The following is a 27496-nucleotide window of genomic DNA, read 5'->3' on the forward strand; positions in this document are numbered from 1 at the left end:
GACAATCGTGACCTGGATGACCAAAATCTCCATAGACATATGACATTACTAATTGCTTAGATTTAAATAGTATGAGACACTTTAACAACCCTATTGTAGTGGGCAGTGGTAGGATTCAAATATGTGAACAACTGGTTCTCTGTCTGGACGCAGCTTCCGGAAGTCCATTCTGGGCTTGGGCCACAAAACATCAGCTACTGATTCTGCCAAACTGGTGCAAACAGGCTGAATCCCACCACTGGTAGTAGGCTATGGAAGTGGCCTTGAAGAAGATATTCAACAATTGTTCAGTAAACAACAGTATAGTCCCCAAAGCGGGGATGGAAGTGAGGACACTCAATAGAGTTGTCAGTAAAATTTGGAGACTCTTTCTTGACATGGCCTACTTCGAAGGGTTTTAGATACTCCCAATAGTACTTTTTCCAAAAGGCAGCTGGACTTTTGTTTTTGTTTTTTTTTCCTTTGAAAACATTTCACTTCTCATCCAAGAAGCTTCTTCGGTTCGTTGATGAGAAGCGAAATGTTTTCAAAGGGAGAAATTACCCCAAGAAAGTCCAGTTGCCTTTTGGAAAAAGCATCTTTGGGATAACCATGACTTGGATGACTGGGAATTCTCCACAGACATTTTACACACTCATTGGTTCCCTAAAAATAAAGCACATAAAGAAAAAACACCAATTAACTTGTAGGATTTTTTTTTAACTTTAGAAACCTCTAGCTTCCAAATGATGAGATCAGCAATACAAGTGTATTCAAACTGTCTTTAAAAGAAAAATTAACTAGTATTCCTAGCCGAGCATTAGTCAGGAACTGTAACTGAGCTTCAAAGAACTGAGAAACTTGCATCCCTGTACAAAATGATTTTTTAAAACCAGGGGGCATCGCTTTAGGATTTCTGAAGTCAGGCTATTTTTCTGACTTCCCTGCAGCCCTTATAAATGCATGGTTAGCAGCCCAGTTGTGTGACATGGAACTTCAGGCTCACGGACCCAACCAGGGCTTGTGGTCCTACACAGACGTACGCAACCTGGCATGTGCAGTTCATTCATGGCAAAGTTTTTTCACACTCAATCAGACTTTTAGTTAAGGCAAGAAACCGCAGAGCCTCGGGAAGAAAGTCCATCCTAAGTATTTCTCCATTGGCAACAGACCTGGGCTGATGAATTAAGCAGCCAGCATTGCAATGCTCATTGCAAATACGTTATCAGCCTGCCCTCTCTTGGCAATGCCTAACCTGACATAGCAAAGTAACACAGCTCCCTCTAGGTGCCGGATCAAATGATAGGACCTGCTTTCATAGGGATTTCCTGGGATAATGAAAGGCTCTCCCCCCTCAAAAGCTCTTTTGATGCTTCCAAAAGCCTATCGGAAGATTCTCCTTGGCTTTCCAGTTTTGCATAGTTGAGTAGGTCAATGTGGTCCAGCCTAGGCCAGCTCCTATGTTTCCTTTCTATGCTCGGTGCCACCAATGCCGTTCTTGGCTGGCCAAGATCCAAGGATTTAGAATGACCTGAATTTGGGAACGCTCTCTTTGCACATTCATGAAATTTATCCACCAAGGTGCCTGAGTGGGGTGTGCTATCCATATCAATAACTATGTGGCTGCCTTTCAGTGTGTCCTTCCTGGGCACAATGCGGTTACATCCAGGCAGAAGAGCCCACGAGAGTCTCCGTACCTCCTCTCTCTCCTCTGGCAACCTAGAATTGCCTTCCAAGTCCTGGATACCCACCCGGGAAACACTCTGCTTTTCGAGAAGGCAGTTATTAAGCTTGATGAGAGGCAAAGGCAGGGCACTGACAGCCGTAGATAGGACCGACTCTGCTCCGCGAGCGAAGGAGAAGGCTCCGTTCTCTGGCAGGGCGTTGCTGCAGTCAGAATGGACGCTCAAGAGGGACAGCGAAGGTGAGAGGCTCTTGTGATGGAAGAACTGGGTCGTGGTTTGGAGCCTGCTGGAATTGCAGCTGTTGACCCATTTCTTCACAGGGCTGGAGCAAGATTGGAAGCCACTGGAAGAAAGGTCCACCTCGTAGTAGCCTTCTACACATTCGGCATTGTCCCTGAGGGTGGATGAAGTGGTCCTTCTCCTCTGAAAGTAATCACTTGTTGGTCCCGTGTCCTGTGGGAAATTCAGGCTCATGGAATAGAGTTCCTGCTGCATCAACAGGCGAGTTTCCATATCTCTGTTTTCGTACAGCAAAGTATTAGCGCAGATGAAGATGAAGAGTCCCACACCCATGACAACCGGTCCAATGAGCTTCAATTTCTCACTGTGAAGGAAGGGGTGGGCTTGGGGAGAAACCTTAATTTCCTTCCTGATGTCTCCGGCAACACTAGAGTTCCCTGGCCTACCACTTCCAGACTTTGTACGGTGAGGCCAATATCCAATCACAGCAATGGTCATTCCCACTAAGACCACCGAGATCCCCACCATCACGAAGACTCCTGAGGGTGAGCGCATCCGAAGCTGTCCCTTCGCCACCATCTGTGGGGAGGCCTTGCGCCGAAACCTGCCCCTGTGCCATCGGGAAGGACCCGAGGATCCTGATGTTTCCTTCTCGGAGGTGTTATGGGTCTTCATAGCTTCGGCAACTTCAGTTATACTGACAGTTCCTCTTGGGTGGTCCACAGGTCATCTTAACAATAGTGAGAGAGGGAGAAAGAAAAGGGTTAAGAAGAACAGAACACAGAACATAGATTAATAGGTTCAAGGTCTTCTAGTCCAACCCTTTGCCTAAGATTTTATTCCATGCTGGACAGCATGAATGTAGTTGGAAGGCTGCAATTCATCTAAAAAGTAAGGCAGGGGTCTTCAAACTTAGCCCTTTGATGACTTGTGGACTTCAACTCCCAGAATTCCTCAGCCAGCATGCCTGGCTGAGGAATTCTAGGAGTTGAAGTCCACAAGTCATCAAAGGGCTAAGTTTGAAGACCCTTGAAGTAAGGGCTTTCCTTACCAACAGGCAGCTCCACCTCTAAGCTCCACTACTGACTCAGATAGGGTTATACACAGAGGTGTTCTCATCTTTTACAATGTAGAACATCTTCCAGCTAGGTTGATAAGAAACCAGAGGCACGTGTTCTTTGCATAACACAGCCTCAAATCCGAGAAAAGGGATAGCTAAGCTCTGATCAACAACCAAACTTTTAGTGAATTAACAGGCTAGATTGGGACTTGATAACCTGAATTTCAAATCCTGATCCAAACCTAACTCTTCTTGGCCAGCTTAGCCAACCTAGGGGTAAATGCTTTCTAAATTTGGCAATTAATTTACCCTAGTAGAAAGACCCATCCCCACTTTATTGAGGGTGTGAAAATATGTCCTTGAAAGCCCATTTTCTATTGTGGGTGTCCCACAAATCTTTTTTTGTGGTCTTCCACATCATGTTTGCTCCTTGTAGGCTTTGGAGGCCAAAACACTTGCTGTTTTGCATTATCTCAGCCCTTTGTATCTGTCCTACATTTTTAAAAAATGGGTCTGAGCTCAAGGTGAGTTGCAGCCTGCCACGTTGCTAGAAACATGATTTAAAATTAATCAGCAATGCACTGAGCACGCAAGCAAATCCAACATAAATTCTTTTGTTTTCATTTAATCATTTTAAGGTATTATCTGTCTCTGGAAAAAGACATTAAGTGAACAAGCTTTTTAATGACAAATGTGTTCTTGTCCCAAACTGTCAAATTCTGACATCAAGAAAAATTATTGGAAGAAAGAGAAATAAAGGGATTTTTTAAAAGTTCACAAACGTGAATCTACCAACATTATGTAATCCCTAAAGATATAAAGCAATACAGATGTAGCTATAGATCTATTATCTCGCATATACCAGATATTTCATAAACCGATACATTTTGGTTGCTGCCTAGTTGCTTTTATTCCCCAAATAGCCTATCTATTTAATTAATATTTTCAATATTTCCAATCTGACAAATTATATAGGTAGTTCGCGGTTGTTTAGTAACTGTTCAAAGTTACACCGGCACTGAAAAAAGTGACTGATGGCCATTTTTCACTCTTACAACCATTACAGCATGGTCACATGATCAAAGTTTGTCACTTGGCAACTGGGCTCATGGTTGCACTGTCCCAGGTTCACTTTTTGCAACCTTCTGACCAGCAAAGAAGTTAGATTCATTTTACAGCCATGTTAATAATTTAAACATCCGGATCCTGGATCTCCTAACATAGGCATCGACAACACAGAGAAAAATTTCTGGAATGAGCTGTCTTTCTTGAACTTTCCAAGAACTCAAACTCTCAGCTAAAAAAATCCTCACATTCAAAGTTTCAAGATGTCAGTTTAAGAGTTTAATATTATGAAAACAACCTAATCCATCACAGTTCCTAAATAACCACTTGAGACGCTTCCGTTGTTCAGCTCATGAAAAGAGAACTAGGAACATCCCACGATGCCTTACCCAGGTTACATATCAAATGTAACTCTAGTCCAGGGGTGTCAAACTCAATTTCATTGAGGGCCGCATCAGCATTGCGGTTGCCCTCAGGGGGCCGGGTGGGTGTGGCCTGGGTGGGCGTGGCCTACTGGGTGGGTGTGGCTAGACGGTGTGGCCTACTGGGTGGGCGTGGCCAGCTCTACCTCGTTTGCATCAAGGGTGCCTATGGGGGCCTGGGCAGGAGTGGGGCAGATCTGAGGGTCTCTGGCAGGAGGAGGGTCTCTGGGCCAGGGCCAAGGCAGTGGGGGCCGTTCCCTCACTGTTTCCAGGATGGCTTCGCGGGCCGCGTGAAACCACTTTGCGGGCCTGATCCGGCCCCCGGGCCTTGTGTTTGACATGTCTGCAGTCCCTTGGAGGTTCATATTTCTAGCAAAAACGGCAGACTGCAAATCACCTTGAGCTCCTGCCTTGTATCACCAGACCCACTTTTTAAAATAGGACAGATAAGATGGCCTGGTTTAGAGACAATGAAGGCGAGCGCTAAAGCAAACTGAAGGTCTACCCCAAGAGAAGACTAGACAAGATCTTGGAGCTTCTGGATGCTCCTCCTGCAGTCTGGAGGAGGTCTTGTGAGTGTATTCACACAACAGTTGCAGGGAGGAATGCTCTGCAACACCCCGCCTGGTCACATGGAACAGTGGTCTGCAGGGATCACCTCTTTAAGAATGCCTGCATCCCACCATTCAGGTTGTCTTTCCTTAACCTAGTCAGCTCAACATGGTTTCCAATCAAATGCCTCTGGGAAGTAGGTCATGCATGCAACTATAGCCTCCTATAGTTCCTCAGCAACTCGAGGAGATATAGGAAGGCATATGACACTGAAGGGTAGACTGTAATTAAGAATATGTATTAACCACACACACAGCATCTCCTGGGAACCATCTTAAATCAAGCACATCTTTTCCTGGAGTCCTGCACTGTGGGCCACAGTCAAACAAATCCAGAAAAGATGCAGCTACTTTGCTGGGAGTGCGGTGGCCTAAGAAGTTAAGGTTGGTAGTTGAAGACTACTACAAGCACTGGATGATAGAATAAGCTCCCATTCTTGCCCCAGCTGCTGCCAACCTAGCAGTTTGAAAGCATCCAAATGCGAGTGTATAAATAATTACCAATTTGGTGGGAACATAATAGTGTTCCATGTGACTCGGTATATATTGTAGTCATGGCAGCCACATGACAACAGCCTCTCTGGAGGCTGTAGGTTCAATCCTAAGTAGCAACAGATATTTATCTTTCTAGGGCACAGACTCCACATGGGCATCAGGAAGGGCATCTGGCCAGTAAACACTCAGCTTCCTTCAGTTGCTCCTTCTCCAGCCCGATGCAAGGGATTATAGCACTGTTCATGATCTCAGCGGGAGACAAATTGGATTGATAAATGAGGTCTCAAGCAGAGACTTCCTTGGATCGCCTTCTCTCCCACCTCCCTCGTTTCCCCATGATCTAAACTTAATTCCATCTGGCTGAAATGGGAATGGTTGGGTAAAACTTCCAAGATCCAAGATGGTGTTGCCAGATTCTGGTCACAAAATGTTTGAATTTTGACAGTGGCATTTTGCTCTGGGTCTCTCCTGCCTATCGTGAGTTAGAATGAAGGAGAAAGGCCTGTAGGTGTGAAATCATTTGAAACCCTCCCTCTTAATCCCTTCAACCATCCCCAACGTGGATAGATTGGGTCCCTCACTTTTAGTGATCTCCACATAACACTGGATAGCCTCCTATGGACCTTTAAAAGTTGGGAAGCTAAGTTATGTTAGGACATGGCTTTCTGGGGGATTTCTGGGAGCTGAAGTCTACATATCAGTGGAGTGGAGTGGAGTGGAGTGGAGTGGAGTGGAGTGGAGTGGAGTGGAATGGAATAGAATAGAATAGAATAGAATAGAATAGAATAGAATAGAATAGAATAGAATAGAATAGAATAGAATAGAATAGAATAGAATAGAATAGAATAGAATAAGAAACAGAACAGAACAGAATAGAATAGAATAGAATAGAATAGAATAGAATAGAATAGAATAGGACAGATTGTAGAATAGAATAGAATAGAATAGAATAGAATAGAATAGAATAGAATAGAATAGAATAGAATAGAATAGGGACCTTGGAGGTCATCTAGTCCAACCCTCTGCTCAGGCAGGAAACCCTATACCATTTCAGACAAATGGTTGTCCAGTCTCTTCTTAAAAACTTCCAGTGATGGAGCACCTACAACTTCTAGAGGCAAGTTGTTCCTCTGATTAATTGTTCTAACTGTCAGGAAATTTCTTCTTCAAGCCGCCAAAGTAGAGAAGCACTGGACCAGAAAGCGCATCTAGATTCTGAACTCCCATAGTTGTATACATTTTAGACCTCACGTGGAAATCCAGTAACTTTTCATCAAGGGAGATCTGAGTGACTTATTTAGAGTCCCCTCTAAATACAAGCATTACCTGGATAAGCTTGGCATAACTTGCTTGGTATGGCTGCCAAATATGATAGCGAAACTAATGCCGATCCTAATTTTAAAAGGAATGGAACAAAGCCATTGGGGACTGTGTAAGAATTAGTATCTCACTGGATGCCCTTCGCATGCATTGGGACTGTAACCCACTGGGAACTCTGGAGACTGAAATTCCAGCAGACTCAGGAAGACACAAGGTGGAGAGACAGATTTTAATGGAAAACAATTCAAGAATCATGCAGACTTTTAAAAAAAAAAGTGGTCCAAACTGTGAGGTAGATTTAACATGACAACTATTGCTAATATTCTTTTATCTGGAATTAAGTACAGCTAAAAAAAGCAGAGCAAGACAGAACGTAACTCAGAGCTAGAGAAAGCTACACTCTATGCAGAGTTCAAAATCATAATGTTATTATTAGAATTCTCAAGAAAGGTTACATAAGCCCATATAAGTCTATGTGTCTGTTTAAGAAAAAAAAAAGGTTCCAGGACCCTGACACTATTACTGAAGTGGACTGATTAAGTCCACATTTTGGCAGAAGTTATTTGACCTTTCTAAATAAAAAGTTACGGCATTTGCTTCCAAGGTCAGCTTATGATTCAACTGTGAATTCTGTCCATTCTTATAAACTGTTCTGTGTTGCCCTGTGGCATTTTAATTCACAGAGCAGGGAGACTCAGATTAGCGACAATTCAGAATGACAAATGCTACAGAAATGGAAACATTAGTGACATCCCAAAATATACTGAAAGCTGCTTGGCTCTGATTTTAATATTTAAGAATGCCCCCTCTCTCTCTTTGTCTGTCTGTGTGTGTGTGTCTGTCTGCCTGTCTGTAATACTTGGAGATTTTGGTTAAAGTTCAGATAATGGAACTTTGGATGGTTTCTCTATGATTTTACTAATAAAGCATTCTATGTGTGTATGGATATGTATACATATGCTATGAGTCAATCAATCAATCAATCAATCAATCATTTATCTATATTTGAATAGGATGAGTGCAAGCACCTGTACAGATTTATCAACCATGATTTTGTCAACTTCCTTCTTAATGCCACTCAGTTAGTAGCAGTGTCCACTTTTTGTAGTAACAACTGACACATCTTGCCCTGCAGTCAGGAGCTGGAGTGATAGGCAAACATTGGAACCATTACCCCAAGGAGCTTCCATTCTATGTACGAGCTCTATATCCAGAAAGCAAACTTAACATTATGGGTAGTCCTCAACTTTACAACAACAATTGAGCTCAAAATTTAGGCTGCTAAGCAAGGCAGTTGTTAAAGTGAGTTATGCCTCATTTTATGAACCTTTTTTGCCACCGCTGTTAAGCGAATCACTGCAATCGTCACGTGAACCATGTGCTCATTAAGCGAATCTGACTTCCCCATTGTCTTTGCTTGTCAGAAGCTGGCTGGGGAGATTACAAATGGTGATCACACGATCCCAGGGCAGCACAACTGTCATAAATAGCTGCTGTCAACTGTCCAGTTGGGGACAGAAACTCCTGAGACATTGTTTTTCCAAGGGTACAAAAACTTTACTGAATAAACTACATTGGCACAGAAGAAGCAAAACCAGCTCTGGGTTTCCCATGCAAAAGCAAGCACAGTTAATCCCCCCCCCTTTTCCTTATGGGCCACTCACAGTCCAAAACTATGAGAAGCCTTGGTGGAGCAGTGGGCTAATGCCTCCTTAAGTAACACCAGCTGCCTGCAGTTAGTGCAGGTTCGCATCCCACCAGGCTCAAGGTTGACTCAGCCTTCCATCCTTCCGAGGTAGGTAAAATGAGGACCCAGATTGTTGGGGGCAATTAAGCTGACTTTGTAATAATGCCACTTGGGGGGGGGACGAAAGCCCTAATAAGCAGGTATATACATAGAATGAAGGCTATTGCTAAGCACATTGTGCTTTAGATTGTAAGCCGCCCTGAGTCTTCGGAGAAGGGCGGGATATAAATGGGATTAAAAAAACAAAACACGTCCACCAATCATGCCTGCCCATTTAAACGGTCTGCAAACCGGGACATCTGCTTGGGGTGACCTTGGGATGCCAGCAATGCCCCATGGTGCTGACGGATGCTTGAATACCTCCATCCACTGCAGTCCAACCACACATACCCTCCCTATTATTGTCAAGCTATGACTGCCTGAATTCTGGTCACATGGCCAGGATGCTGCAACGGTCTTAAGTTGAAAAGCAGTAATAAGTCACTTTTTTTGAGTGCCAATGTACCTTTGAACTATCAGTAAATGAATGGTTGTAAAACAAGGACTACCTGAAGTCTGCATTCTGTCTCTAACCAGCATCATGAAAACTGAAATACAGACACACACACACACCTCCCCCCCCCCGGCTGACATTTTTGGCATAATGTTGAGCTTTTTTTTGTTTCTTCCCATTTCTTTATGGCAATTGCCTGGCTAAACACCTGTGAAATCTTTTAGGTCGTCTGGGTTCCTTCTAAAAAAAAATCAGGTCAGGATTTATTCATTTTTATTTTTAATCCCCCAGCCAACATGGCCAGTGCCTTTTTTATTTACTGTATGTCATTAATTTCTCTTGGAACACAAATGTGTTTTCAGAGACAGAGATGGAAAACAGACATAGTTTAATTTTTGCAAAATGGGACATGATGAATTGATGAGCTGACCAGGCATTGCACCCATTCTTGGACCAAACACACCAGGTTTAAATTCAGTGGTTGACAACATCATGTTTCCTTGCTCGTTAAACTCACTTGCTGCAGAAAATGGATAGGTCAAAGACTTGCGACAATAAACTCGCAAATTCCCTAAAGGCCATGATCTTATAACTGGTACTAATTAAGGAAGCTATTAATGGGACAAACCCATGTTGTTTGCATGAAATGTTCCAAATCAGGAACTGGATTAACTAGCTTCTAGCAATCTGTGGAAATAGTTTCCTGACTGCCTCCAACACTGCCGGTTTTATGCTATTATATGAGTTCAAACAGACCTAATTTCTTGCACTGAGTGAAGAGCTCACACATCCTGCATTAAGCACTGACCAGCCTCTGCTCAAACGGCAGGCTCACATCCCACTCAAATCACAAAATCAGTCTTCTTGGCAAGCTCCTTAGGCTGGCAAGATGCTATTCCAAACATTAAACGCTCTGCAAAAGAAGGCCATTCCCATTGCCAGAGGAAAGCTAGCCTTTATTTTCTCTCTTCCTTAAAAGTATTTTCAGATAAACCTGGAAGCTGGCTATTTAGCACAGGAGACAGAGGGAGGCGTTGCTGGGAACCTGTTTGTTGCTTAGCTGTGTGTTTTCTGGTCGTAGTGATTCCTGCCTCGCTTTGGATTGACACCCTGGCTGGACTTGAATCATGCCTTGGAAACTCTTCTTGACTCGTGTGTTGTGGATTTCAGTTTTGCCTGGTGGATTTATTTTGTTTGAGAAACTTTCAAATGCTTTGTGGACTCTTTGGCCATTCCTCTGTGGACTAACATTGGTCTGCTCGTGGCTGGACTTAATTGGGACAGTTCTGGGGGTTTTGGTGAAGAGAATTGCTGGAGAATATTAATAGACTCACTAAACCACAGTTACGTGTGTGTGAGTGAGCGAGCGGGTCAGCACACTCAGTTGTTAAGTGAATTTGATTTCCCCGTGGATTCTGCTCGTCAGAAGGTCACAAAAAGTGATCACACAATCCTGAGACAGTGCAACCGTCATAAATACATGCCAGTTGCCAAGTGCCCAATTTGATCAGATGACCATGGGGATGCTACAATGGTCGTTAAGTGTGAAAAACAGTCATAAGTCGCTACTGTAATGATGTCAGTGCTGTTTTAACTTTGAATGGTCACTAAACGAATGGTTATAAGTCAAGAAGTACCTGTAATCACTCTCTGAAACTTCTTCTACAATTGAACGTAGCTGGACAATGGCTGTACTTTCTGGAGAGCTGAGAACTGCAGCGGGCAGGGGCAGCAGGGTAGAGTGGGTAAAGTCGTACCACGCATGTGCACACAGCTGGGATGTTTCCCTTTTCCTCCCAATTTGGGAGAGAGAACTTGAATTTTTAAAACTACTGTTATTAGGACTATTTTTAGACTGAGCACTCCTGGGAAACTACTGGCTTTCCCACTGCAAAAGGATGGGAAATGTTGGCACTAACATTCTGTAGATGTGACTGGAGAGATTTGGGGTGGGGGCAAAAAAGGGACCTGAGCCCTTCTATTGATGCATAAAGACCACAATGCAAAAGACTAGAATCATGTGTTCCACATAAGGTGTTGGAATTCAACATTGCATGGACCAGATTTTTGGGCCTATAAGGCTATTGATCACTGGGTGCAACACTAAAGAGAGGTAGCAATATATAACATGCCACCCATTGATTAGAGCAGTGTTTCTCAACGTTGACCTCTTGAAGATGCGTAGCATTCAACTCCCAGAATTCCCTTTCTGGGAATTTTAGCCCATTGTGTCTATCAGGTTTCTGCAAAAGTAGAATTCATCGGAGGACATAACTCAGCTTCCCAACTTCCAAAAGGACTACAAGAGGCCATCCAGCGGTATTCTGACATGGCTGGCTGGAGAATTCTGGGAGCTGAGGTCCACACATCTACAAATGGATAAGACTGAGAAATACTGGGTTGGAGTGATATTCTCAGGGCTTTCATTGGTGAAATACATTCAGCACTTAGCCAACTCCTTCCACCACTGCCACAAACACACCCCAAAATAGCCCTGCAGGTACTCCAGGAGTCTCGACTCTAAGAAGCTGCCACAAAGAAAAAGGGGTCAAGCTATTCTCCAAAGCACCTGAGGGCAGGACAAGAAGCAATGGATGGAAACAAATCAAGGAGAGAAGCAACCCAGAACTAAGGAGAAACTTCTTAACAGTAAGAACAATTAATCAGTGAAACAACCTGCCTCCAGAAGCTGTGAATGCTCCAACACTGGAAGTTTTTAAGAAGAGACTGGACAGCCATTTGCCTGAAATGGTATAGGGTTTCCTGCCTGAGCAGGGGGTTGGACTAGAGGACCTCCAAGGTCCCTTCCAACTCTGTTATTCTGCTATTCATCCTGCCCACAAAGGGCACTAGGCTAAGCAATGGGGATAAACTAACTTCCAGATCCCATGTCACATCATTTGTTTCCTAAAACAGGAAACTTTTTATTTGCAGAAGTCTTTGGCAACAGCTTTTTGGGGTCACCAGCACAGCCTTTTTTCTTTTTTGCTCATGTGTCCGGAAAATTCCACCTTCTGCATTGCTGCATTATTCTTGTATTTTAAGATTAAACTGGGGGGGAGAAGGAACAGCCAAACAACAGTGCTTTTCCTGCTTGTGACTCACACGGGCCCCCTTCATATATATCTGCATTACATAGTGCAGATTGTTCTCGGTAACTGGATTCTTTGCTTACAAGATCATTTTTTTTAAATGCTTGCTCAGCGCAGCCTCTGCTTTTCTGTTTAGCATTAATACTCAGGCTTAGGAGTCAACTTTAAAATGACTAAATGCTCTGAAATGCCATCCGTAACTGTAGCAGGAGTGACACATTTTGCTGTGAAAATACAGAGAAAGTACAAGTACATAAAGAAGCAGCCTAATGGGTACATAATTTTGATCTTTTTTCCCTGCCAGACTAACTTTCTACATGCAAGGTCTGGAAATGGTAAAGATGGCTCCTCTCCCTCAGCAGGTGCAAACCACCAGCTTCTGTCTGAAATTAACCATCTCAGCACAAATCTCTCTAACTCACCCTTTTCCCTTTGTTGGTATTAAAATATATTTCAGCAATGCATGGAAATACCCCCGCCCCCCCCTCAGCGCTAATTAATGGTGGATAATCAGCAAATTTAGAGATTGCGGGGTTACTCTTAGGTCAAGAGCACCTTTTGGGGGGGACAGGTGCGTGTGAATGAAGCACAAAATGTTGAAGCAGGATGTATCCCCCCCCCAAATTAAAGTGCATGTTTCTATTTTGGAGGAAGCAGCTGCTCCAAGAAAATAAAGATGGCAGAAGCAGAAATGGTTCCTAAAAATGTCAGGTTATGCTTTGTGCACAACTGCAGCTCAATCTATCTTGATTGGTCTGTGCTTAGTCTTATGGATTTGCACCAGTTCAAAACCTTTAAAATGGACACAGGCTTCCAATGTGTTGTGTTTATCCAAAGGTAGCACTACCAAACAAATCTCAAGTTCTCAAAGTAGTAAGCAATATTGGGGCATCCTTGTTTTTTTTAAAATTGGCAGCTTCTTGATTAGCCTATTGTTTCCTGTTTGATTGCTCTCAACAACACGCCCCTAACGGACAGGGCAAGCTACTGTATATAAACAGAGAGCAAACCTCACACCCTCCATCACTGAAGATGTTACCTAGTTGGGTAACAAAATGTCTACAAGGCAACAAACAAACTCAGAGAGCAGAAGGACCCCTCATTTCAACCCTGAGCTACAAACATTCTCTCCTCTAATGAAGGAGGCTGAGGGGCTGGAGGCTAAAACATATAGGGAACGGTTGCTGGAATTGGGTATGTGTAGTTTAACGAAGAGAAGAGTGAGAGGTGACATGATAGCAGTGTTCCAATATCTCAGGGGCTGCCCCAAAGAAGAGGGAGTCAAGCTATTCTCCAAAGCACCTGAAAGCAGGACAAGAAGCAACGGATGGAAACTAGTCAAGGAGAGGAGTAACCTAGAACTAAGGAGAAACTTCCTGACAGTTAGAACAATTAACCAGTGGAACAACCTGCCTCCAGAGGTGGTAAATGCTCCAACACTGGAGGTTTTTAAGAAGAGACTGGCCAGCCATTTGCCTGAAATGGTATAAGGTTTCCTGCCTGAGCAGGGGGTTGGACTAGATGACCTCCAAGGTCCCTTCCAACTTATTATTGTTATTGTTATTGAATCCAAATTTGTTTCGTTCAAAATGTGGCTCAGTTTCACTTCTATTAAATCATGGTGGGTTTTAATAGGACTGTAATTTTACTAACCGTTTCCTATTTTCCTACTTGTTCTTTCCTGTATGTGATCTTATTTTTTATAAACCTCTTTGGGAAAGGTTTTGTAAAAGAAAGCCTATCTACAAATATTTTCAGTGAAAAGAAGTAAAACACAGTCCTGAAACTGGACCGTTCTCAACTATTTTCATTTCTTTATTTGTCTTGGTATTAAATTAGTTGCCTGCCACAATCAAACAACTCTTGCTGGCTTACAATGCATCCAATCTGGTGCTCTCTGAGCCTGGTGGTTTTGTTTTGCGGACGTTTCGTTATCCCACTAGGTAACATCTTTCCATACTTCAGCCCTGGGCTAAATTCGGTTCTATTGGCACTGAAACATCTACAGTGCAGTATTATATGAATAACATAAAGATCAAACTTGAAAAAGAATATATATGTAATAATATACTGGGGGGGAGGGAAGCTACAAAATTAATCCCCAAAGAAAAGCAATAAGGATGTCAACAGCAATCACCACAATTCTAACACTCTTCTGTTTTTTTTAGGATTTATTAATGAGTGGGAGTTGATCGTATCTGGAAGGATCATATTCTAGAAATCTGCACTTTGACTAAAATGCAGCAGCGCAACATTTCCATCCCCTTTAGTTCACGTAAGGGGTGGGTGGGTAGAGGACTATTAAAAGTTTCTTCAGGGACTTTCATGTCAAAACTGGTGGGAGAAGATAGTCTTAGAGTTAAGGTCATACCCGGCACATTGAATTGCATTTTTTGGCCTTTATATAATATAGTTTTATTTTCATGGCAATATTCCATTACAAACATTCAGCAATGCAGAGACCACATTTACTCTTTTCTTTCCAATAAAATGCAGCAGCAAACTTAGCTGCCTCCAAGAATCTGGTAAATCTTCCTCCTTATCTTGAAATTCAGTGTCGCTTTTGCTATTAGAACACGCTTAACCTATATATTTTATCTACTTTTAAGCAATAATCCTAAGAACATGGAGAGCTAAATCCTATTCAATTCGCTTCCAAGTAAAAGATAGGATGAAGCTGTCAATTTCATGTATTATTTCAAGTTTTGCAGAAATGCTCGGCTGAGATTTTTGGATGTTTCCTAAGTTGAACTAGATATTTATAAGCCCCATTAAAAAAGGCATTTGCTGAAGCAGTAGATCATACACAGAAAGAAAATGAGAAAACTAGCCTAAATAGAAGACAGGAGACAAATTTAACAATTAAAAAAATATCACTTCTGCTCACCTAAACTGCCTTTTTTGGAATATGTTGAAGAATTCATGAGTTACAGCAGGGGTCCCCAACCTTGGCAACTTTAAGACTTGTGGACTTCAACTCCCAGAATTCCTCAGGCATCCTGGGAGTTGAAGTCCACAAGTCTTAAAAGTTGCCAAGGTTAAGGACCCCTGAGTTAAAGGACAGGTGGACCATCACCTTCTCCAATCTGCCCCCAATCCAACTTAACACAGCCCCACAAGATAGATCAGACTAAGAAAAGAACTTTCTGGAAGGCTAAATTTACTTTTTTTGAGATAGGCTACAACAGAGGTAGTCCTATGGAGCCTGTACATTATGACTGTAAGTTGCGACTTATGATCTTTGTTTTGTGGTGGCTATTACATGAATTACCATGTTTATTAAGTGAATAAGGTCGCTAAGTAAATCCACTGTTCACTATGGGGCATTTGTGCTGAAAACCGGAAGTAAACCCCAGTTTTCAGCAAAAATGTCATAAATCGTGTTCATGAGACCACAGGACAGTACAAACAGCTGTATATGTAGGCCAGCTGTTGAGCACCCAAAATGTGGGGGAGGGAGGGGGATAGAGGTGGCCATTGGAACTTCAGAACCAGGCCGTAAGTGCCTTTTGGGAAGGCCGTTCTTAACTTTGAATGTTTGCTAGGTGACCAGCCATAAGTCAAGGACTACCTGCAAACAGAATCTTGCAAACTTTGGCATTATATTGCAGCAACTTTCTGCGCTGCTTTTGGATGTAATCTTGCTGCTCCTGCTTCTAATAGATTAACACAGAGATGCCCAACCTTTTGGGCACCAGGGACTGGTTCCACGGAGTTTTTTCCGTGGACCAGAGGGGGCGTGGTTTTGTGTGCTGCCTGCTTCCTGTGAATGGGGCTTTTCTTGTTTGCGTAGCCCGGTTTTTGGCATGCCGCGGCCCGGTGCAGGTCTATGGACCGGGGATCGGGGAGCCCTGTCCTACATCATGTTTGTTTCGTAGACCAGAGATTCCCAACCTTTTGGGCACCAGGGACCAGTTCCATGGAGAGAGGTTTTTCTGCGGCCGTGTGGTTTTGTGTGCTGCCTGCAGCCTATGATGGGGCTTTCCTTGTTTGTGTAGCCTGGTTGCTGGCAGGCCGCAGCCCGGTACTGGTTCACGGACCAGGGGTTGGGGACCCCTGGATTAACAGAGTTGGAAGGGACCTTGGAGGTCTTCTAGTCCAACCCCCTGCTCAGGCAGGAGACCCCGTACCATTTCAGACAAATGGTTATCCAATCTCTTCTTAAAAATCTCCAGTGATGGAGCACTCACAACTTCTGGAGGCAAAGTGTTCCACTGATTAATTGTTCTCACTGTCAGGAAATATCTCCTTAGTCCTTGGTTGTTTCTCTCCTTGATTATCCATTGCTTCTTGTCCTGCTTCCTGAACAGTTCCTGCATATCACCATCAAGGTCATCTTTTTTTTACTCTCTTCAATGCCCCGTTTTACCATCCTGAGAAAATCTTACGGTTACGTTTACATACTGATGTGGCTTTCAGCAGCATCCATGACCCTCCTTTAAAGCTCCAGTTGTGTGGAATTTTACCCCACTTTATGACCTTTCTTGCCACAACCCTTAAGTCAGGGGTCCCCAACTCCCGGTCCATGGACTGGTACCGGGCTGTGGCATTCCAGCAACTGGTCTGCACAAAGAAGCAAAGCCCCATCTGTGAGATGCAGGCACCACACAAACCCATCCACTTTCTGGTCTTTGGAAAAACCTTTCTCCACGGAACCGGTCCCTGGTGCCCAAAAGGTTGGGGACCTCTGCCTTAAGTGACTGCACTTGTTAAGTTGGTAACATGGTTGTAAAGTGAATCTGGCTTCCCCATTGACTTTGTTTGTCAGAAGGTTGCAAAAGGGGATCACATGACCCCAGGATACTGCAACCGTCATAAATAGGAGTCAGTTGCCAAACATATGAATTTTGATCACACGACTGTGGGAATACTGCAATGATCGTGTCAAAAATGGTCGTAAGTAACTTTTCCTGTGCTGTTGTAACTTCAAACAGTCAATGTGACCTGTTGTAAGTTGAGGACTATCTATACTATACTGTACATCAGACCATAACTTTATTGTATCAGTTGGGTTCACACACAATGGGTAAATAAAAAAACACTAAATACTTTTCAAACTAACCATACTTCAATTGTTGTGTGAATGCAGACCCCATGTTTTAATTGGCACGGCTAAAAAATTTTGAATACACCCTACAAGTGACACATTTCAAAATTCTGCAGCCTACAGGAGGCTAAAGAAATAAAATGAATGTCCAACTGCACAGTCAGATGTAAGAATCACTCCTGGCTTGAGAAACTCTCATGCCCTTAAGCAAGGAGGTTAACCTGCTTTGGGGCTGGATTTTCAAATCCCTGAGCAAGAATTAAAAGCAGCAATCCAATTATGAAAAGAGTTTCTCTTTACATCTTAAGGATTTTTAGTTAAGGCTATTGCCCTGTCCAAGTTTTCTCCAGAAAGCTTATAATCAATATCATATTTTTAAAATGAAGCCAGGGGATAATATTGCTTTCCCTCCGCCAGGAGAAGGGAGGGGCTGATTTTTTGGCAAAATCTCTATTCCTGGCACTTACCCAGAAAATCTGAACCCTCCACCCCGCTGATGGGGCGGTGGGGGGGGGAGGATAAGAAAATATCCCATTCCAGTTACGTGTGCTTTTCATCTATGGACTGTTATCAGCTGTCTATCATCCATTACACTACTTAAATAAACAAAGCCCAAACTCCGAACCATTTGTAATCCATTCCAAAATCTTGATGAATCACTTCAAGGATCTGTTTATAGAACATTAACAGTTTAAAAACCAGTCCATCCTCTTTTAACTGAAAGCATATTTAAAATTAAAAAGTCTGAGTCATCTTAAATTGCACAAAGGACTTCCAGAAAGACGGGGCCAATATTGACCATAAGATTGTTTGCGTGACAAGCATTTTAATTTCAGTGCAAGCGATCAGTATTGGTCCAATTCAATTCACTTCCGGTCTCCTGAGCACAAATTGAATCAAACTGGGCTAATACTTTAAAAATTCTGTGTTTTGCACTGGATTGTAAGTGCCTGTTACACTACAATCTTAGCACTACTGGAGGAAAAACAAAATCCAATAGCTTCTAGACTTGGTATATAGAGCTTAACTGCTGTCCTCTATAGCAGGGGTGTCAAACTGCTGGCCCGTGGGCCGGATGCATCATCAGGAAAGCACGCCCACCCCATTGCCAGCAATGGAGAAAAAGCTCCAATACGTCGTGCGACGTCACGTTACGTCGCGAGTTTGACATGTTTGACATGACAACCCCAAAAGAAGAACAATGGATGACATTTGTGACAAACAGTGATGCTAAAATGAAGACCATGTCTCTGCCATCATGACACAAAGGTTGCTATTATCGACTTGCATCCTGACATGTGATGCACGGATGTGAGCCACGGTGGTGCATTGTTTAGAATGCGGTATTGCAGGCTAATTCTGCTGACTGCCAGGAGTTCGATCCTCACCAGCTCAAGGTTGACTCAGCCTTCCATCCTTTCAGAACAAACTTCTGCAAGCTGGCCGGGGAATTTGGGAAGCTGAAGTTCACACAGCCTAAAAGTTGCCAAAGTTCAGAAACCCTGGTCCAAAGATGGCCATCGTGATGGCGGGTGCTTAATAGTTCATAATGAACAAGAATGCATCCGCTTTAACAGCAACAACTCTAGAATGGGAACACCGGCAGCGTATTCAGATACAGCCTTTGCTCTCTGACATTTCTGTGTTCTCTCTGAAGCATTGTTGGGGTGACATTATTTTCTCTATGGAGTTGGATACTAGCCACAAGTCGTCACACAACTACACTCAGCTCTGTGGCAGAGGTGGACTGGAAGAATCGGGTGGGACAAGAAAGTGAGATTGGGCTCAGCTCAATTGGCTTTCCGTCTTTTGACACCTTCTGCAAGATTTTTAAGTAACGTCATTCTGAAAACTTGTACATAAAGGTAGTCCTCAGCTTATGACTATAGTTGAGCCCAGAATTATAGTCAGGCCGGTCACTAAGTGGGTCATCAGGTAACCAACCCAACTTTACAACATTTTTTTTGCAGTCGTTCTTAAGTGAACTCCATGCAATGGATGGAAACTAGTCAAGGAGAGAAGCAACCTAGCACTAAGGAGAAACTTCCTGACAGGTAGAACAATTAACCAGTGGAACAACCTGCCTCCAGAAGCTGTGAACGCTCCAACACTGGAAGTTTTTAAAAGACTGGACAGCCATTTGTCTGAAGTGGTATAGGGTTTCCTGCCTGACCAGGGGGTTGGACTAGATGACCTCCAAGGTCCCTTCCAACTTTATTATTATTATTATTATTATTATTATTATTATTATTATTATTATTAGGTTGTTAAGTAAATTGTCTGCAACAAATATTTTTTTGCCAGAAACCAGACATAAACACCGTTTCCCAGGAAAAAAAAAGTAAATTGCAGGCACATCAACTGTGGGATGCTGCAAACAATCATAAGGGGGACAACTGTCACAACTATCCAGTTCATGGGTACCCCTTTTGGGGGGGTGTCTGTGATAACTTCAAACAGTTGGTAACTGACAAGTCGTAAGGGTCGAGGACTATCTGTACAGAAATGCATTTCAAATAGCTGGTAGATTGCCCTGGTCTTTACAACATCAGCTACAGACTTGGCAATCAAGGCAATAGAAGCTGTACAGTCATGCCAAAAGCAGGCAGCTGGAGAACTCACAGCTTGAATCAGAAACCAAACAGAAAATCTGAGCCTGATCACCAATCCAATTCTTAACCTTTCTTTCTGCTCGTGTAACGCTGCCAACCTCCCCCTGCTTCTCAATTTCTGCTTTCCCAGGGCTGCCTTTCTTGAGACAGATGTTTTGCAACTGCCATCCCTTACGATACCCATCGCGTTTCCTATTACACTGTAATGGACTCATCTGGAAGCAATCAAGTCAAGGAAGGTGGCTCCACGATGACCCAACTGAATCAACGCTTAGTTTTCCTCCATCTAGCCTGACTTCCATCTGTTCTTCCTCCTTGTGAAAATGTTGATCGGCTGTGGTCCATCTTCCTCTGGGTTCGACCTCTTTCTGAGTCCAGGTCCACCAGCTGAAGATATGCCACCAGCTACAGCGTCTCCTGGACTCAGCTTCTGGAGCCTGCAATGTAGTAACTCTGAAATTTTCTGGAGCCTTGCCAGATTCCTGCTAGCAGAGCTGAAGCCAAGGAAGAGCAATGTTCGTGTGTGACTTAGTGTGTGCCTCCCCGAACATATGTGTGCATGTGGTTTTTAAAAATAGAATTCCCTTTCATTGGAAGCCGTAGGGGAGAATCATTCTATGCCAGCTTCAGGACTGGTATAGATTACACACCAGTTTGGCTGCTGAGGACCAAGAGGACCTCAGATGGAGAGTCCTTCACTCCTTCTACAGCCCCCTTGGCAGCCCCTCCATATGACTCCTCATGTCTAATTCTGTTGCTAGACTTCTGAATACCAGAAAGGACCCCACTGCAAATCCAAGCTGAAGACTGGAGGAATTACAACGTCAGGTTTTCGACTTCCCAAGCCAGCAAATCTGAAGAGGGGGAACATCCATTAGGCCTATTACCTTTAGTTCCACCATTGCATTTTGAAGCCTGCAGCTGAGAAGGAAAGATCCTTCCTAAAAGATACCTTTAAAAAGGCACTTTAATCTCAATGGGGTTTGTGTATTTCCTTCCTTCCTTCCTTCCTTCCTTCCTTCCTTCCTTCCTTCCTCCCTCCCTCCCTCCCCATTTTAAGAATACTGAAGTAATTTCTTCTCAAGCCTAAACACAGATTGTAAAGCTTTTCTTTCAGACTTCACCTTTCTGAGCACTGGTGATGCAATTCTCAGTCACATATTGATTACAGATGATTCACTGATACCCATTGATTCCAAAACAATACAGGGACAGCAGTCCCTTCAGGCAAATGCTGTCATTATATACCTTGCATCCCCATATCCAATGCCAGTATGCATGTCATGGCATTGCTGTGGAGACAACATCCTACTTGGGTTGCCATCTGCTGTGCCCCAGACACCTATGCAGGAATGTATGCCTAGCAAAAAAGTTGCCTATCAAAACGAGTGTTTCTAAAAAGTTCCTAAAAATGCTTCAATTGGTAAAAGAAATGGAAGGTAATCAATTTATTATTCATTACATATGACAGAACATCTTCTGGATCCGGAATTAAAATTCAGTTCTGCTCATGCTGGACCCTAATTTTACTTGAATTGTGGCATCTCACCTTTACACAACTGTCTACCTTAAATATTGCTGGATTTAAATATTGTTGGATGTTTACAAGCATCCATTTCAAAGCCCTTTCCTCTGTTATCACAAGAAGATACCTTAATAGTTTGCCTCCAGTTTGCTGCCTCCTCCCTTATAGCATGGAGAAAGTTGAATCCATTGCATGCAAGCTATTACGCTGCAGTTTTTATTTGGGTTGACATCAACATTTAATTTTTCCTTTTCTAGCAACAATTCCAGGGCAATCAGATGATTGCTCTGTAACTGTCCTATTAGCCTACAAAAAAACTTCCAGGTCATTATTAATGTCTCTAACATTTGCTTCTTAGCGTCAAGAATGAGGCAGAAGATACGTCCCAAAGATCGAGGTCTAATCTTATAAAAGTGGCTTGTTTGTATGTCTGTTTGGCTTCTCTGTATGTCTGTTTGGCTTCAGGCCACGATAAAAATTTATTACAGCATATGCAATTAACATGGAGCAAAAACCTGCTCCTCCCCACCTCTCTTCCGTGAAAGACAGGGAACAATGTACAATTGTGCCGGTTGCTAATTACTGAGCTGTTTTCATTTCCCCAGACTTAAAGATGACTAATTAAACTCTGCTTTTCCGTCAGATAATGAAACCACAGTCTCCCCTAAGCAGGTGGTCATAAAACAGATTGCGCCCTTCTCTCCACCTTCAATTCAGAGTGATGCAGTTTCTACCAAGGTTGGAGAAACTCAAGCATTGTCCTTTCACAATGCATCTTCAGAAATAAGAAGACATTTCATAATACTCAAGACTTCTTTGATCAGCTAATGGGTAAATTACATATGAAATGACTAAGCAGCTCTTTGGAACATCTTAAAAGCATAAATCTGTGACAGACAATTTTGAAAAGTCTTATATTGGAAGAATGTGTTGAATTGTTATCATGAGGCAACAATGGGTCCAACATCCTATTAATATCCTATTTATATTAAATTGGTGGATTCTATCTGGCAGACAAAACCTTTCCCCAAGTCCGATAGGTGGGAAGCTACACAACAACTCCACAAAATTTTCTAGTTACTTATCTAACCTTTTCCAACCTTACTGTCCTCCTAATGTGGCTTCTGGCGAGTTGTAGTCTCAACAACATCTGGAAAAGGCTGGGCTAGACTTGTAGTCTCATTTCTAGATAGTTTCTCAAGTGATTTTGTAACAGTTTTCTGCAATCCTCTTCCACACTTTTAATACAGTGCAAACATCAAAATGAGAGGCCTCTCAAAATGCAGTTCTGTGGCTTGGAGGGAAGCGATGCTTAAAAATAAATTCTTCCTATGTTCAATTATACACAGACCAACTAGATCTCAAAGAACCTGCCAGGATAAATTTATGGGGGGAAAAAGGTTGGTCCATCATCAGCTATTTTTATATTAACATGTCTGGGAGTAGAACAGAAGAGAGAAACTAAATTTGGTTTGTTTAACAGATTCTTCCAAGTCTGGGAAAAGAAACAGAAATAAAAATAATTCACATACTAGATCAAAATGTTAATGCACAAGCATATTGAGGATTGCCAGATTGATTCGTTATGAAAAATGTAATGAACCAATAAATAAACAACATATTAATCTGGGTGAATAAAAGCTGTACTAAAGTAAGCAATTTTATACTTAGCTAATAGCTGAAACTGCAAAGACCAGCAAGCTCTAGTAATAAAAGTCAAGGAGACATAAAAAAATGGGACAAAACGTAAATATAAGGAAGACCAGATTAATATGTATAACAACTAGGAATTGAGAATTCCTCTTCTGCCTTTTAAAGTCAACAATCAACAGTAAAGGATCAACAATCAAGTAATACACCCCAGACTAACACTTGGTAGAACAGTCATAATGCTTTGGAAAAGGTACTCAAATGCTGAGGTGGGTCATACATGCAAAGCATCAGAATCACGCAAGCCATGGCATTCCCTAGGATGCTGTATGGAAGTGAAAGTTGGACTTTGAAGAAGCAAAGGAGATGATCTTTGATCTTTTGTGTTGGAGAGGGCTCCTGAAATACATCCAAGAAAACAAACAAGGGATAATCAAACAAATCAAATCAGAGTTCTCACTCAAGGCACAAATTACCAGACTCCAATTTTCCTACTTTGAACACGTTATGTGAAGACCTGGCTCTCTAGAGGAGGTTCCAAGGCTGGGGAAGAGGGAAGCAAAGAGAAGAAGACAACCAGTAAGATGGAAGGGACCCATTTAGAGTAGTGTTGAGTGCATCTTTGGAAGACCTGAAAGACACGGTTAGGGACAGACTGCCATGAAGAAAATCTATGTGGTCTCTTAGGAATTGACAATGACTTGACGGCACATAGTCAATCAAGCAGCCAAAACTGAGGAAGCTCTAGTAAAGTCAAGAGGTGTCTTATTTTTGAGCAGGTTGGCTTAGTTGTATGCTAAGCTGTTTAATTAGCTTCTGAATTTACTGATGGACCAAGTTTATGTAGCAACATTTGCATTGGGTTTGTGTAACTCAAATGTATATTTTCCTTTTTTTTGGGGGGGGGAGGAATTCCATATGCTCAAATTACAATTCTAGGCATATTTATTCTAGAGTAAACCCCATCAGATTGGTGGGCTTCCTTTGGAGAAACTCTTAATCCAAGCCATTTGGTTAACACCTAGCAACCCTGATCAGTTTAGGGGTTAATTAAAAGATGCCAGGTGACAAACCTGGGTGATGTTATGCCCATGAAACCAGAGCTCCACCCCTCTGGTCCAGCAAGAAGCAACACTGTCCATTACTGGCTCTTGCTTAGAAATAAACATCAACAGGACTGATTGCAACCTGAAGGATATGTTTCCCAGTGCAAGATTCAGTGATGTTCATTTCACAAAGCAATTAGGCAAAAAACTGCAAAAAAATAAATCTAATTTTAATAAAACCCAAATAATGGAGACTGATCCTACCATTTAGTGCAATGCCACATAGACAAGGGGGTGGTGTGGTGCTTATAATAGCATCTACATCGCAGTCCTAAAGGGGAATGAAAGAGCATCCTCTTATGACAGCCTCCTTGCTGTAGGCAAGGTCAGGAATTGAAGACAACAGCCAGTGGGGAAGGGATTTGTTGGAGACGTTGAGTTTACTAATACCTTACCTACTGATTAGTTCTTAAAAACATCTTCACACGTCCTCTAATTTTACACAGTTCTGATGGGACTGGACTACACATCCCACTGACTACCCCACGCACCTGTGGGGCTGAGGAACACCAATAAGCCGTTCCTCTAGCTTGGCTCTTCCTGGATACAAATAAACTGTTTTACAGATCATCTAAGTTCATCTACTGAAGTACAGGCAGTCCTTGACTTGTTACCACAACTGAGCCCAAACTTTCTGTTGCTGAGACAATTGTTAAGTGACTTATGCCCTATTTTACAACCTTCCTTGCCACACTTGTTATGTGAATCATTGCAGCAGTTAAGTTAGGAAAATGTGTGTTAGGTGAATCTGCCTTCCCCATTAACTCTGCTTCTCAGAAGGTCACAAAAGGGGATCACATGACACACACACACACCGGGACACTGCAATTGTCGTTGCCAGTTGCTGAGGGGGATGCTGGAGTGGTCATAAGTGTGAAAAACGGTCATAAGTCACTTTTTCAGTGCCCTTGTACCTCTCTGAAGCATCACTAAATGAACTGGTGTAAGTTGAGGACTACTTGTGTTTTATACTGATAATACTGGAGCCGCACTTTACACAAGGGCACGGTTTGTTGCACAAACTACCTTTTGAATCAGGGCAGTCTGTTGTTGTTAATTGCGAAGTCGTGTCCGACCCATCGCGACCCTATGGACAACGTTCCTCCAGGCCTTCCTGTCCTCTACCATCTTCTGGAGTCCATTTAAGCTCACGCCTCCTGCTTCAGTGACTGCATCCAGCCACCTCATTCTCTGTCGTCCCCTTCTTCTATTGCCCTCAATCTTTCCCAGCATTAGGCTCTTCTCCAGTGAGTCCTTCCTTCTCATTAGGTGGCCAAAGTATTTGAGTTTCAGCTTCAGGATCTGGCCTTCTAAAGAGCAGTTAGGGTTGATCTCCTCTAGGACTGACTGGTTTGATCGCCTCAGGGCAGTCTATTAGGTGTTAAATTTCAAAAGCCAGATTGGTTGAGTTGACATGAAGCATGTATATTTTGAGCTATATCCAAGCTGGGCAAAAGCAGGCACCAACTTATCCTGTTTTATTGTTATTCATAAAACTTTTCTAAAAATACAGAAGGAAGGGGGGAGGAGGATCACATGTGCAGCTAATTTTACTCAGTTACTACTCAAGACGCTCTTGAACCTTCACCCAGCACATCTCTTCTCCCTTAGAGATTGTAAAGCCTCTCTCCCCACACTGAAATCCCTTTGATCAACCAGGACTGGATGCTAGCCAAACGCCTTCAACTCACGTTGCTTTCTCCTTTAATATCCTTGCCTGAGACACAGCCTCCTCTACCTCCCACTCTTTTAAAGCCATCAACTGTTAGAAGCACTTTGGAGCTCCCACCAGACTCATAAAAGTCCTTTAAAAAAAAATAAAGCAGAAACTGTCCTGGAGCCAAACATCTGGATGTATTAATTTAAACTCATCATTACCACCGTTCCAATTCGCCATCAAAAGAGCAAAGCGCAGGTTTGGGTGGATTTAGGATCCTCCTAGACCTAGCCTCTTCTTGAAAAACTCTAGGGAACAGCTCAAGACAAGGATTACGTTTTGTCTTCAGCTCTCTAACCTTGGCTGAGCCAAAGAGGGAGGGGGGGGAACCGCATGTAAGAATGCAAAAGACGTGCTTTAATTTATCAACTTAGCAATTGAGATGCTGCAGCCAACATAAGTCCCAATTCCCTTTCTCTTTTCATCTTTCTGTTTTGCAATTTATGGCACGTCTCATAGAAGTTTACTCCAAACCACGGCAAATGCATTTCATTTCTTTTCCAAGCGTAACAGGATCTCTGCTTAAATCAACGCACAGCACATCGCAAGAGGGTTTGTACTAAGTCCCCAATTCCCAGACTGGCTCTCTTCCCACTATATACTTTCAGGATTCTCCGTTTGGGATGGTTGTGGGAGACACAGTCAGTTCTAGGAAAGGACAGGCCGGTTTCTTCCCTCAAGCACAAGTTAAAGGCTTTGCTTAGATGCCACTGGGAAGAAGTTAAGAAAGAACAGAATAACAGAGTTGTGAGGGACCTTGGAGGTCTTCTAGCTCAACCCCCTGCTCAAGCAGGAGACCCTACAGGTGGCTGTCCAGTTTCTTCTTAAAAGCCTCCAGTGTTGGGAGCACCCACAACCTCTGAAGGCAAGCTGGTTCATTAGGCAGCACACAAGTCAGCAATCCTGTTCACCCACCTCAGTGCAGGTACTCAGGGGGAGAGAAAATGCCTTTAAAAAAACAACTTACCATCAGCAAAGGAATCATCCACCACATTTAATTTGTTGTCCTCTGATGTCCTTCCCTGCCCATTATTTTCTAAACTCATGGGGTTTCCTCTACCAGAAGAAAAGCCACTGTAGCTTCCCAGCTTGTTCCTGGACCATCTGAAAAAACAACAACAAGGCAGTCAGGAAAGGTGGGCTGCAACTGGTTAGGACCACAATTCCAATCTTTGCAAAGAACCTTAGGGGAGCGTTAGAGACTTCTGAGCTGACATCACAAGTTTCCTTGCAGGGCAACCAATTACAAAAAGGTGTGCGTGCAAAATCGAAGTCACACTGAGGTCCCCCAGACACGTGGTTGGCTCTCCTCTTCTGTCTCCTCCAGTCCTTTCCAAATGAAAGGTCTCCTCGTGGCTTCCTTACCCCCACACGCTCCAAACACTCCGGGAGGAGGGCTAAATTTCTTCTGGCGGCGGGGGTGGGTGGGCTGGGGGCAGGGGAGCGGGGTTGGTAGTCGGGGGTCCTGCCGGCCATCCTTTAAAAGGGCTGTCTGGGGAAACGGCTGGGAAGGAGAGATTCTGCTCCACACTTGTGGCGCATCTATTCCTCAAAGGCAAATTGCAGGGGATAGTCTTTGAGTTTCTTGAGCTGCGGGTCCTTTGAAGGGGTGCCCCCTCCCTCTCCCTGC

At 43.1% G+C, this 27496-nt stretch overlaps 1 protein-coding gene across 1 annotated transcript; it reads right to left on the reverse strand.

Moving 5' to 3' along the window:
* Window positions 1-611: 611 nt before the first annotated feature.
* On the reverse strand, window positions 612-26937 carry TMEM200B (transmembrane protein 200B). Its single transcript, XM_083370049.1, has 2 exons — window positions 26834-26937; window positions 612-2634 (listed from the first exon to the last, which is right to left on the reverse strand). The coding sequence occupies exon 2, from the start codon at window positions 2577-2579 to the stop codon at window positions 1275-1277; it is 1305 nt and encodes a 434-aa protein (XP_083226175.1). The 5' UTR covers window positions 2580-2634; window positions 26834-26937; the 3' UTR covers window positions 612-1274.
* Between the last annotated feature and the right edge of the window lie 559 nt (window positions 26938-27496).

Source organism: Vipera ursinii, assembly GCF_947247035.1.
Source record: "Vipera ursinii genome assembly, chromosome: 9".
Lineage (NCBI taxonomy): Eukaryota > Metazoa > Chordata > Lepidosauria > Squamata > Viperidae > Vipera > Vipera ursinii.

What these genes read in the sequence shown, in the direction of transcription:
- TMEM200B (XM_083370049.1), bottom strand. Translation starts at nt 2,579, where the DNA reads ATGAAGACCCATAACACCTCCGAGAAGGAAACATCAGGATCCTCGGGT.